The sequence below is a fragment of the Merops nubicus genome, unplaced genomic scaffold (genome assembly GCF_000691845.1).
Source record: "Merops nubicus isolate BGI_N331 unplaced genomic scaffold, ASM69184v1 scaffold8209, whole genome shotgun sequence".
NCBI classification, from domain to species: Eukaryota; Metazoa; Chordata; class Aves; order Coraciiformes; family Meropidae; genus Merops; species Merops nubicus.
Window position 1 is genome coordinate 6,962 of NW_008631605.1, and position 12,736 is coordinate 19,697.

General features: G+C 42.2%; 1 protein-coding gene across 1 annotated transcript in view; it reads right to left on the bottom strand.

Annotated features, from left to right (window-relative positions):
* Positions 1-12,736, bottom strand: part of NCOA7 (nuclear receptor coactivator 7) — a 24,956-nt gene that overhangs the window by 3,195 nt on the left and 9,025 nt on the right. Inside the window, exons 7-10 of the mRNA XM_008947623.1 lie at positions 12,556-12,720; positions 10,976-11,144; positions 4,511-4,662; positions 1,689-1,738 (exon numbers count right to left, since the gene is read on the bottom strand). Of these exons, the coding sequence (XP_008945871.1) occupies positions 1,689-1,738; positions 4,511-4,662; positions 10,976-11,144; positions 12,556-12,720 (536 nt within the window). The remainder of the gene's footprint in view (positions 1-1,688; positions 1,739-4,510; positions 4,663-10,975; positions 11,145-12,555; positions 12,721-12,736) is intronic.

The window sequence follows — 12,736 nt, forward strand, 5'->3', positions numbered from 1 at the left end:
CTACAGTAATGATCTGAGGCAAGAGAACAAGGATCCTTACACTATCAATCTTCTGCTGAAGCAAATTAATTTAAAACAACATACTCCTCATCTGTCACACTGTGTGGAGCAAAACCACTGTATGGGGCAGTTGTGCCAAGCACAGGCAGCCTTAGCCAAATGGGGAGAATCTTAACTGGCAAGGTGTCTTTGAGACAGCACGGTCAGAATTTCTTCATACCCTGGCGACCTCCCATAGCTGTAGAGTTCTTTGGGATTAGTAAACACCAAGGTAGCCAGGGGACATCATGTGATCAGTCTCTGACATACTTGGGCCCAAGTCAGAAGGCTGAAGCACACCTACTTCTATATGCATCTGAACTAGATGTCTTGTGGCACTCTGATGAGGACACAGAAGGTTCTGGTTTTCCTCCTGCAACTAGCTGAGGGTATCAATTATTTTCTAAGGTGCTAATGCACGAGAATATGAAAAAGTTAAAAAATGTCACTTCTTTTTAGTAATACAATTTTTTTTTCATGGTATTCTTACTGACTTAGACATGTTTTTGTGTATACAAACTGAAACAGAATGCACACAGCAAAGAAGTAAAATTGTAAATCAGTTTGAACAGGTATTTTGAAGTTCTCTGTTGTTAGGAAATATACTAAGTAAGATTCTGAGCATGCAGTTTACGTAAGTCCTTGAAAATATTAATTCTGAGAGTCAAGGTCTTTATAAAATACATTCTTAGTTGAAAATGACCAAACAGCTCTTTAGAAACATCTATTGATTACTTTGCTTAAGACTTCATAAAAAGACCACACGGTAATATTTTAAAAGGTCAGACTGTAGAAATCAGTCTGACCTGATGTTTGTTTCCAAATACTTAAAAAAAGAAGCACAGTCTTCTCTTCAGCAACTACAGCTAAGCCACACTACCTGTGGAAACAAAATGAGAATGCAAGTCCATACACTTAATGCTTCTCAGTGGCCTGCAAGGGGCTGAGAGAGACGGGTGACAAGCTTTGAGCGCCACGTGGCTCGGGCAGCACAGAGGAGCCCAGAACGTGGCAGGAGCTCCCAGCCTGGCAACGCCCGCGCTGCCCGGAGCTCACCGCAGAGGGGAGGATGCTGCCTTGCTGCTCAGCAGCAGTGGTCCATGCGTCCTGGCTCCCAACAAGCTGCTGCTGGGGTGCTCAGCCTCCTGGCTGGCACAGAGCATCACCTGGCACAGCTGGAAAGCTGCTAGCCCTCCAGTGCAGCTCAGGGTTCTCGGCTCTGCACAGCAGCAGGAGGTGAGATGAGGCTCACTGCGCCAGGCAGTGGGGCTTCACCTGGGGCTTGGTGCCACCAAGGTGAACAGGAAGCAACAGCTAGAGCTCAGGGATGGAGCTGACAGAACAAAAAGGGGAAGCCAGGAGGCCTAACTACAAAACAAATGGGAAATCTTAAACCACCTTCCTTCCATAAGCATATCACCACAGAGGTCTTCCCTTGCAGCAGGAACCTCAAGACGTGGCTGCACAGCACGCTGTGCCGCTGCCACACGCCTCCCTGCAAACATGGCTTCCCAACAAGCCACGTGTAAGGTGAGAGTTAAGTTTTGCATAACTCCTCCACGCCTTCACAATCACTGCTTCAACTTGCAGAAGCTGTCAACAGTCGAGACAATTGCCAAGAAGTGCCTGGAGGTCCTACACACACCTACCCCACAGGCGAGAAAGCAAACGCACGGGACGACTCCAGGTGTAGATTTAACTACACCACAAAGCACAAAAGGAGCTTTTCATAAAGCCCAGGACTGGTGAGAAGTTTACTACGGGTAGGACCAAGCCCTAATACCATCAGCCACACTCTAGCATCCCCAGTGGAATGCGAGTGACACATCAGCTGCACGCTCCCACATCCAGCCCGTGTTGACGTGCGGGCTGGAGCCGAGCCCAGGGCAGGCTCCCCGGGCAGAGCGAGCAGGGCAGGACCACAGGGCCAGCCTCCAGCCTGCAGGGATAGCTCGCTACATGCCCTGCACACTCCGGCCGTGAGAGCTGCATCCCGCTCCTCCGGCCCACTCCTGGGTCTTCTGAGGCTGCAGAGAACCCAGTGCTTGGAAGAATTTTCTACATGGCCATTCTGAGGCAAGGTTTGCACTGCAAAACTGAGACAAATTTGAAAAAAAAGCCTACAAACTGTTAACAGAAAATGGTACTTGTGCTTTTATCCTTGTTCTTTTTCCACCTCCTGGGTGGGTTTCCTTCCCTCCTCATCTCCCAGGCCATTACTCTATTTTGCCTTTTTTTTTTTTTAATTAACATTTTTTTCATCTTAAATCAAAGTACACAACTCCTCTTTCGAAGACTTATTCTAGGAATAGTCTCTCCACCAGGAGGGCGGGCGGGGAAAATGTCACAGTAAGTCAATGAGCAATAGGTATCTGTAGCAAAATGCAACCAAACTCACAGGTGCAGGCACAGAAAACCTGTTAATACAGTTATAAATTGCCACTCGACTCCACAAGACAGACAAGCCCCTCTCTTGGCTGCACAGATACCTACTAGCACACATTTGAATGATGTTCAGAGTCAACAACTGCAAAAAAAAAAAAAATGATCTGCAAGATCAGGTATTTACAGACCACGTAAAAGCAGAAACAGACAAAAAGAATCAAGGACTACAGAAAATGGATCTAGCAAATCTTTTCAAGATTTTTACAGAACTGAGAAAGCAAGCTACCTGGGGTAGAAATAAAATTCACCTGAGTACAGAGCACATGTTTTACGAGGACAGAAGTGCAGTATCAGATCAACGCTGTTCAAACAGGGACACAGTTCAACATACCTCCACAAAAGGTTCCCCCTCGTCAGGTCTGGCACAGTAAAGAATTCGAATATTCAAAGGCATTTGTCTCCCTTTCATCATCTACTAGTTTATTTTACAGTATCCACTACACTTCCCTACTCTGGTGGCAAGAGCTCTTGCCTACAAGCATGACAGATGGCTACTGCCTGTGGCATGCTGTGATAAAGTTGCTTATGTGCTTCTCTACAATCACTTTCTGTTTCCCCACAAGGAAGAGTGAAACTTTCACACTAATCATGCCCAAATTTGGACTTCCAATAGAGACTTCCTGGCAGATCTACTTTAAATTTGTGAAGCTTAAATATATTACAAATAAAAGAGACACACCTTCAGGAGCAGTTTCCAGCCAATTCTTTCTCCCAGTACACACTTCAATAAAACAGTGAGAGACAAGCTCCCAGCGTGGCCAGATCTCTCCCACCTCTGTTCTTCTTTGGGTCACTGGCCCTCCTGCTTCAGTTGGGTTTTATGAAAATGGCACACAAATAACAACTGAACAGTGAAAGCTAGTGCAATATACGACTGCACGCATCTCTGACCAAAACAAGGGATGAAGGCTCTTTTTTTCTTTTTCTTCATCTTGCACTTCACAAAGCATCAACATTAAGAAACTACAAAACTAAAAATAAAAGCTATTTGGGATAAGAGACTATGTGGCTACATTTCAAATTACAAGCCCCCCATCTGACCTCCACTTTTGAACTGGACAACATACTTGGAAGTATACGTTTTATCAGAAATGATAAAAAAACCAAACCAAACCAAACCAAACCAAACCAAACCAACAAACAAACAAACAAAAACAAACTCACCATAAACACAACAAACACCCACAAACAAACAACAAACCAAAACCAAAACCCCCAAACCAAGCAAAAAGAGGGCAGTAGAATTTTGAAAACAAGTTTATGTTTAAGACAAATGATCAGGTCACCTTTTAAATCACCATCAAGAAATTTCCCACTTAAGGATGTATCTGTTTTTTTTAATTTATCTCATAACCATTGCACAGCAAGTGTTTTGGTGTTCAGAATTATTAAAAAAAAATGTGTGAATTTATTTCCCCTAGAAACTAGGCTTTGTACGCAGAGAAGACAGACAACAAACACAGGTGTGATGAGCAGTTAAAACAGCCTGCCAAAGCCCCCCATATGAAAAGGCCAAAGTCCAAGGATAAAACTTATCTATCTTAGGAACAGTACTCAAACAGTGTTGCTGTGTGCACCTGAGAAGCAAGGATCTGTCACAGCAGTGGATACCAGCCCATTTCAGCCAGCATCCAGGAACCTGCCCTGGTGTTCCCATGTACATATACATTTCAGAGATTTTATGTGCACCATATCCATACAGTATGAATTAAGCGATGCTGAAAACAGACACCTGCATAGTTTTGCAAAACGCTAACACCACATAACCCAAATATTTACACAACTTCTGCTGGTTATACACCACAAAGCTCCCATTTGTTTTTCTCCTCTTTCTAGGGAGAGAAGAAAGGAGGAGCGAAGGAATATAAGTGCATTTGTGAGACAGATACAAACCTTGAGGAGATCTATGTTGAGCAGCAAGCGTTATCAGCACACACCATAAAAATCTTTACAAGAGCAAGTGCTGAGATTGGTAACAGAGAACACACACTTGATTGGCACATGATTCAAGTAAAGGCAGAAGGACTCACCTCCCAGCTTTTAGTAGTGGGCTCACTGAAGAAGTTGTCTATCATGTCAAGCTCCTCCTTTTCTACCACAACAAAACCTTGCTCTTTCGCATCTTTCCCATATATTTCTGGTGACCACTGGACAAAAAATGTGTACAAGTGATCCACCCTGGAAACAGAGGAGGAAACGGCCATTGTTCACTGCTCCATGAACACAGGACTTCCCCATAGTACAGAGGTTTCCTCAATGACAAAGAAGGGACAACCACACAAATAGGATACCCGTGTATTTCCACCCTCACATAGCACACAAGGCAACAGCTCCCTCCACCTGGCAGCCTGAAGCACTTCAAGGTTTTTTTTGCTTTCACTTCCCACAATACTTGGGAAACAAACAATCCTTCGTTCTGTTTGCATAAGGAAAGGAAGGAAGCAGCTGCTGACAGCTGTGCTAATGAACCAGTCCCCACGGCGTGCACGCTTCCACACCTGCCTCCAGCCCCAAGGCACTGCCTCTACAGAGGCTCTTTGTCAACACCCACAGCAAACATTGAAACCATTTCTGAAGAAGGAATTTATGTAGTACATTAAACACATGCAATTTCAAACAGGAATACGATAGCGGATCCATTGTACAAGAAGTTGTATTGCCAGAAAAAAAAAAAAATCAAACCCTAATTAAAGAGGGTAGCTAGAAGGATGGTACTTATGGCACTGGATCTTTCTCCAGGTATTCACCAGACAGTTTTGTCTGGGAATTCCTTGATCAACAGAGAACAAGAAAACACAGAGAAATTCGAACACTTCCCCCCTGTATTTCAAGTCACTTGGATTTATATATATGCACAAATAATCTTAAAACACCGTTTCAGCATTGTTGGATTCTGTTCAGAGTCACTAATATAATTCCAATCAAGTCTACCTGGAGGCTTTACTCACTTTGGCCTCAAGAAATTTGGATCCCATTTCCACTACACTCAAAAGGAATAAAGGATTGACTTGACTTCATCATGGAAATGTCCTCCTAATCATGAAAAAGGAACAAATTAGCACTGGCATCAGTTTTTTCTTTTCTCCTTTGCACATTCATAAATGCTTCTCTGATGCACGGCTAACAGATGTTCTAGCAGAGTTTAAATTTTTGTTATCAAGTAAGAACTGTAGCGGTGAAACATTTTTAATATATACAAGCAAAGAGGTTTTAGTACAATTGCCCTAATTTTGTGAACACTCAACACCAGCTCCTGAGGCATCAGCAGCCTCCCTTCATCAAGAATAAGGAAGATAGCTGATGTTTTATATAAAAGTAAAAATTTTAGCTGCTGCTTGTTCCTCTGCAGCAACACATACACACAGAAAAGGTTAAAGAAGTACTGTGCAAACCATCAGTGTTTGGGATAGTTCTCACCAATAATTGCCCAGGAAAGGTTAAAAAAGGGTTACACTCCCATTGCTAAGGATTCCCCCTTCTCTGTGAGAAGCCATGTGACTGCTTACAAGTTTGCATAGATCTAAAAACCAGTGAACTATGGAAGGCACTTCTAAAAGCTCTATGATCTCATTTTAGTCAGGACCTTCTCTTTAACCGCAGAAGTCTTCCCACATCTATAAATGCCCTGGTCCTCTTCACTTGCTCACAGGGGCTTCAGAAAGAGCAATATGATCATCTCTTTGGTAACTAACGTGATTTTTAACTCAGAGACATTTTGATCACTGTGTATTTCATGTCCTGAGGTCCTAGTCTGGAGAGCCAAGTACTCAATTCCTACAAGTGCCTATGTAAGAACCATGAAACTGGTGTTTGCTGCTGTCTAGCTATGATCAGTCTGTAAGCACGTTCATGCAAGTGGGTGAGGAGAGCTGCATATGCTCATCTCAGAACTGCAGTGGTGCAAGGCACCACTGGAGATCATCTAGGCCACTTTTTGTGCATAGCAGAGCTAGCTTCCAAGGTAGAGGAGACTCAACAGTCTTGTCCATTTCCAGTTGTGAAAATGTCCACAAGAGTTCTAACTTAGTTCTAATGATTAAGGTGATTATAACCTTTACAAGGATGACAGAAAGCAGCCTTGCAGTAACATCAACCAACTTCCTCAGTACACTCAGGATATTTCCTGTCAGGCCCCACAGGCCTGTATATGCTCAGTTTATCTGGAGTAGTCCATAACTAAGTTTTCCTCTACGATGGACAGATGTTAAACAAATCCCGACGCTCCACATTTAAGAAGCAGAAGCATAAAATGAGAAATAGGTGACTGCAGGAGTGAGGTCATTCTGAAAGTGGATGCAGAGCATCACTTCTCTGTTAATAAAATCGTATCATTATGCTATGGTGGTATTTCCAAGCTACCAAGTTGAAAAAATTTGAGACAATTTTTAACTTGAAAAAAACACTGCTTGAGGAACTCTCTTACAGCAAATTTGACAGCGCTAAGGAAATTTACCCTAGAACTCAATAACTGTTTTGGTGATCACATGCTTGTGTCATGCTCTAACAGAGAAACATCAATAAAACAAAGTACTTGGAAAGGAACACCTTCAGAAACCTTAAGTTAATCACTTCAGAAAGAAATTACTCAACAGGAAAAAATAACAGGAAACTAAAAAACAAAACAAAAATAATAATAAAAAAAAACAAACAAACAAAAAACACCACACAATAAAAAACCTAGCCTAGGAGAGACAAATCAAAAATCAAAGCTGGAACACTGATTAAAGAGGAAAACAGGCCCCAGCTGTAGCCAGGGCCCTAGAGACCTGGGATAACAGCTCTGAATTTTGGAGCAAGAGCTCTGCACCACCACACTGATGAGAATACTTGGTGTGATTTTTGAATGAACCAAGAAAGCAACATGCATCAGAATGAAGGAGACTGTTTAGTTTGGGGTCAGATACTTTGGTGACCACTGCTGGAATACTTTGCCCATCTCCAGTGCACCATTCCCAAGTCGTACTCAAGCACTGCAGCTTAAAGATGAGAGAGCAAAACCAACTGTGGTAGAGCAAGAGGCAGAAAGAGCTATTTAGCTTACAGTGGTGATGCTCTGTGATAGCCTACACTGAGAGGAGCTGAGTCTTGGTAATACAGAGACAACCACAACCAGGGACTGGAAGCAAGAAGAATTAAAGCAAGTATATAATGCACTGAAAAGGAGCAAAGGCAATTATCAATACAACACACCACGCAACTTGTGAAGTTGCAGCTGATCCTTGACAGGGAACCATAAATGAAATCACCACTACCATTTCTGTTCATCTCTCAACAACATCTGCCTAGTTTTCCATAAATTATTTTGTTCTGGTGAGAAGGGAGCTACTTCCAAATTGTGTGTTTGGGTGGTGAAGGAGGGTTTGTGCACCCTGTGATACACGTACAAAGGCTCTAAGCTCAGCCACAGCTCCTGGCCTACAAACAGGAATCAGAGTCCTATGACTTTGTTATAAACATTACAGACTAGATGATGAACCCTCATGAATCTTACGAGAGCTAAGGTACTACAAAACCACACATGCTTGTATGAGCCCTCATTATAAGACACTAAGCTGTAGATACAAACAGGTTTGCATAGGTTTCATCTGCATAGTTTGATATTTTATTTATCAGAAGTCCAGGAGTGCTCTACTTGTAGAAGGCTAATTCAAAAGGAGTCTAAATCTATGCTACCTATTCCATTCCATTAACAGGAGTATGGCAGAGCGATACTTCAGAATCAGGACCAGCTAAACATTGTCCCTTTATGCCAAGCCATGTGTAGGTGCACAGAAACATCATGGAGGTAATGACTCCAGCTAGTTCTGCTGCAAATTCTTCCAGATCTCAGCTTTCACCATCTTAACTACAGGGTGTTAAGCACTAGATATTAACAGGTCACAACCAAGCAACATGTTGCTCTACCAAGGGAAAGTCCACAGAAATATTAACAAAAACCAAACCAAAACTCACTCAACTTTCCAAACCAACCAAACAAAAAACCCCAAAACCTCAAAAACCAAGCCAAACCAACCAAACAAAAGACCAATGGACCAGAAAGCTAAGACTGATAAAAGACAAGGAAGGCTCAACCCCTGTTATTTTTCCTCCTTGAAAATCTGCCTGCTCTCAAAAAAGATGCTTCCAAAGAAGCAGATGCCCTCTCAGCAGCACAATCCCAATGAAATGTCTTTTACATCAACATCAATGCAAATGATACATTCATAAATCAAACCTGTTTGCCAAATTTATATTATAGATCAACAGTGAGGTTTACTTTTTAACTGAGGAACTAGTCAGTGCTAAAATGAACAAATCATTTGTAAGGACATACGTTTATAACCAAAGAATTTCTGCATTACTACATTTGACCCAGTGGCAGGCATTTTCCTCTGCAACACCCTGGGAAAATCTGTGACATTACTGAGGTACTACTACTCGAAATCCACTAGGGAGGAAAATCTACACACCACTTAAGTCCATATAGTAAGCATGCACACAGACTTACCCTCTCATACCGTAAGCTACACCCATTGCAAGACTTCTCAGCAAAATAATCTCTGTTAGTGTCCAAAAGCATGGATGCTTCTGTTGAAGCTGACAAGAAGCTGCCCTAGACTGAGTAATCTCTATATAAGGTGACTCGAGTTGTCCTTCTCCCCCGCTACGTGCCAAGATGAGGCAGCAGAAGGCACCCGACAGTCACTGATTAACCAGCCACGCCATGTGGGCCATGGGTGACCACACAATGCAACACTGATAATTGCATATTATGCATTACTGGTGCAAGAACATCTACTGGAGGCGAGAAACAGGGTTTGGTTTGGGTTTTTGCTTTGGGAAGGCAGCCAGGAATCTGGAGAAAAGGCTGACTTCTTTGGCAAAGACATTTCTTATGTCATAGGAAGCAGCAGGTCTCACATTTTAGTTTTGCCCCAAGTTCTACATGATGTTTTATGCACCTCTCTGGTGTTGAAACAGCCATCCATGAACAGCACCAAAATGACCCAATCTTATGCTACATTCACCACAAATTTTGATCAAGGTTTGGAGAGCAGGCCCGACAGCAAAGACCTGTCCTGTCAGCCAGCACAGCCAAGCGCCACTGCAACAGCTCGCTGCAGAGATTACTTTTTCCTTGTTATAAAAACTGAAGCACAAACCATCTGTCAACACTTCAGTTTATATATGGGTTAGGTCACCTCACTATTCAGAAAACAAGTGGAGAAGCTGTTTTCCAAGTCTGTGGTAAGAAGCTTAACAGATTTACCTGTTGCACAGAGCAACAATCAGAAACGACCTCATTTCAGCTCAGCAGTTTTATCCAACATTAGACACACTATCCCCTAGGCAATAACTGACCTTGTGTTATGTTACAGCATCACTCCAACTCCTTGAAGTATTTACTCACACATCAACCTAGTATTTTCTGATTCTGCCCTTTTGCAATCCCTGAAGAGCCAAGGACTGGGTGCAGCAGATAAGCAAGCAAACCAAAAGCTATCTTCACCTACATGCCCAGCAGCCACATTCCAACTGGATTAAACCTCTCCTGATCCTGCCCTGGGCCAGCAACTTCTATGCTATTGGTCTGCTCAAAACACTCATTTCTAAAATACAAGAAACAAGCACTTAACACATGTGCTACAAATTTGTAAATAAAATTAAATATTCTGACAAATTATTTTCTAAAAAAAGAAAAAAAAAATTGTCTGCATCTTGAAGAGATGTTTTTTGAGGTTGATCACCAGTTCAGATTCCTCCTTCCTAGTATGTAATTCACCAGGAGTGTCATCACTGATTTCTCTATTTTGCTTCATAAACAGACGAGAGAGTTGCTCTAGTTGCCTTTTAGCAAAAGAAGGACAAGGGATTGGGTTCCTCATAGCCAATGAAAAATGTTGGGTGATTTATGTGGAAAATCATAGTCCTTTTTTTTGCTATAGTACTATGTATGCACATGTACACATCTACAGGCACATAAAACATTTAAATAGATTTTCTCACAAAGGAAGGAACTTTTCTTATGGGCCTGAACACTGAAACAACCACACCCATTCAGTTAGGGGTGTCTCCCATTTCGACATTATGCTTTTTGCTCACCTGAAATACCTATTTTTTAGCACTGGTGCCTCAGTGGATTTCCTTGCCTCCCTTGCCACTGCTCCCCTTTTTCCCCTTCCCTCACTTCCTAGACCACGGCTGAAAACCAAACCATCCCTCACAGTGATTTTATCCTATGTTAGCAGCACATACATCCCTCTTTTCCTCTCCCAAGAAGCACCATATCCCTTCTTCCTGCCCAGTGGGAGCCCTATTAGACCAGCAACAAATACTGCTTTATCTCTCTGGCTTGCAATGAAACGAGGGTACTCCTAATCTGACCATCCTTGCTGCATTTCACACCTTGGACCACAAAGGGAAAGTCAGATTCAACTCTAGAAAGCACTACACATTTAAAAAAAAAAAAAATAGAGACAAAGATGTTGCCATGTTGTGCACTGCTGCTTACCTCTCTCGAGGAACAGCAAACCAGTACTCTGGCTGCTTTATCTTTTTACTGTACTGTTGAGACATGGTGGTGCTCTGAGATGCAAAGGACTTTCTCATGGGCTTGCCTACTTTAATGCACAGAAACATTGGAGGAGTCTTGCTCTTCTCCTCTTTTGAAGGAAGCATATCTGAATGGGAGAGAAGAAACGGGCTGCTTACAGCAAAGCACGAATACTGCAGCTGATAAAACATTGTCACAAAGGTTAATAATCTTGTGCAAAAGAATACTCAGAGGCACCACACACAAAATTAAACCCAACATGTCCTTCAATAGCAAAACTGGTTTAAAAAAATCCTTAATCATCCTAAACTGTGGCCATGTATTCCCATTTTGGCATAGCCTGTACATCCCTCAGCTGTACAGATGGGTACAGAATAGCCCTGTAAAGCAAAACAGTAAGATCATCAGGGTGGGTGCAAACTGCAACACAAAGCAGGCAAGTGAAGGGGACAGTGTTTGACTGAGTCCAGGAAACCCACCCAGCTGAAGGGTTTTTTGTGTACACATACGCACACAAAGCCCAATTAATTCCTCAGCTTTGACAGTCTGCCATACAAAAATATTTTGTCTGCATAAGACAGAGTCAAGCATTAAGAGCAGTTAAGTTCCTTAAATTGGTAGTGTGACAAAAAAAAAGTTGCTTATTAAACTACAGCCTCAGTCACACTAAAGTTGCCTCATTAATTTTAGGAGTACACATACAGACATATTTTCCATTCTCTTCCAAGGAAGATGATCACCAAACCACTAACAACATATAAACCCTTCTGGAAAAAAGGAAAAATCATTTTAAGAACATCCGTTTTTCAAGTAAAGACTTCACACTGATCATCCCTCTCCACCTGATATGAATCAAGAGTATGTCCACTTGTTTATTAAACTACCAAGAGAGGAGCATCAGTGCTCCAGGGTAGACTGGTGCTTAAAGACACTGGGCTGTAGGAGAAGTAGTAATGTGTGTACACGCTGTCTAAATCAAGCTGTCATTTTGTTACATGCTTTCCAGTGATAGCCTAGATTTTATTTGTGATAACCCAGCCACCAATCAGGACAAAATAATGTCAGTACAACTGTCCATATATTCCTATTTATCACTTCTTTGCATAGCATGAAAGATATGAGACAGATGCAAACAGTGTCAAGAATGCTTTGGTACCCCCCCTTTACAGCACTGCACTACTACTTTGGGCACTATCAGAAAAACACAGACAGACTTCACTGAAGCAACAAAAGTAATCAATACAGAGCGACAAATCCTAGGCCATGAAGTGACCCTGGCAATGCTGCAACTGGGTGATGTTTCGCTGTCCTCCTTAAAGCCAGTAAGCAGAGGTGAAGATTATATAAACTGCAATCACTGAGAAAGGCAATTTTTTTTTTCCTGAATAGCAGATAATATAAAAATATAAGATACAAGAGTTAAGGAAGGACCAGGTATTATAGAAGGAAGAAATTTAGAGCAGAAGGCTATCAATCCAAAGGTTACCGTCACAATGCTGTCCAAGTCTCAGAGGAAACGAGGATAACCAGAGACCTACCTTCAATTGGCACTTGAATTTTCTGCAGCAGCCACAGTCTGATTTCTGATTGATTGTCTAACTGCGCTTCTTGACCGGTCTTGTCTATAGCTGGTACTAATGAAGAGTCCAGAGACTCTTTCAGATCCTTTTCCTCTGCTGCTGAGCTGATTTCTAATGAAGGTGCTTTCCTTTCAACACA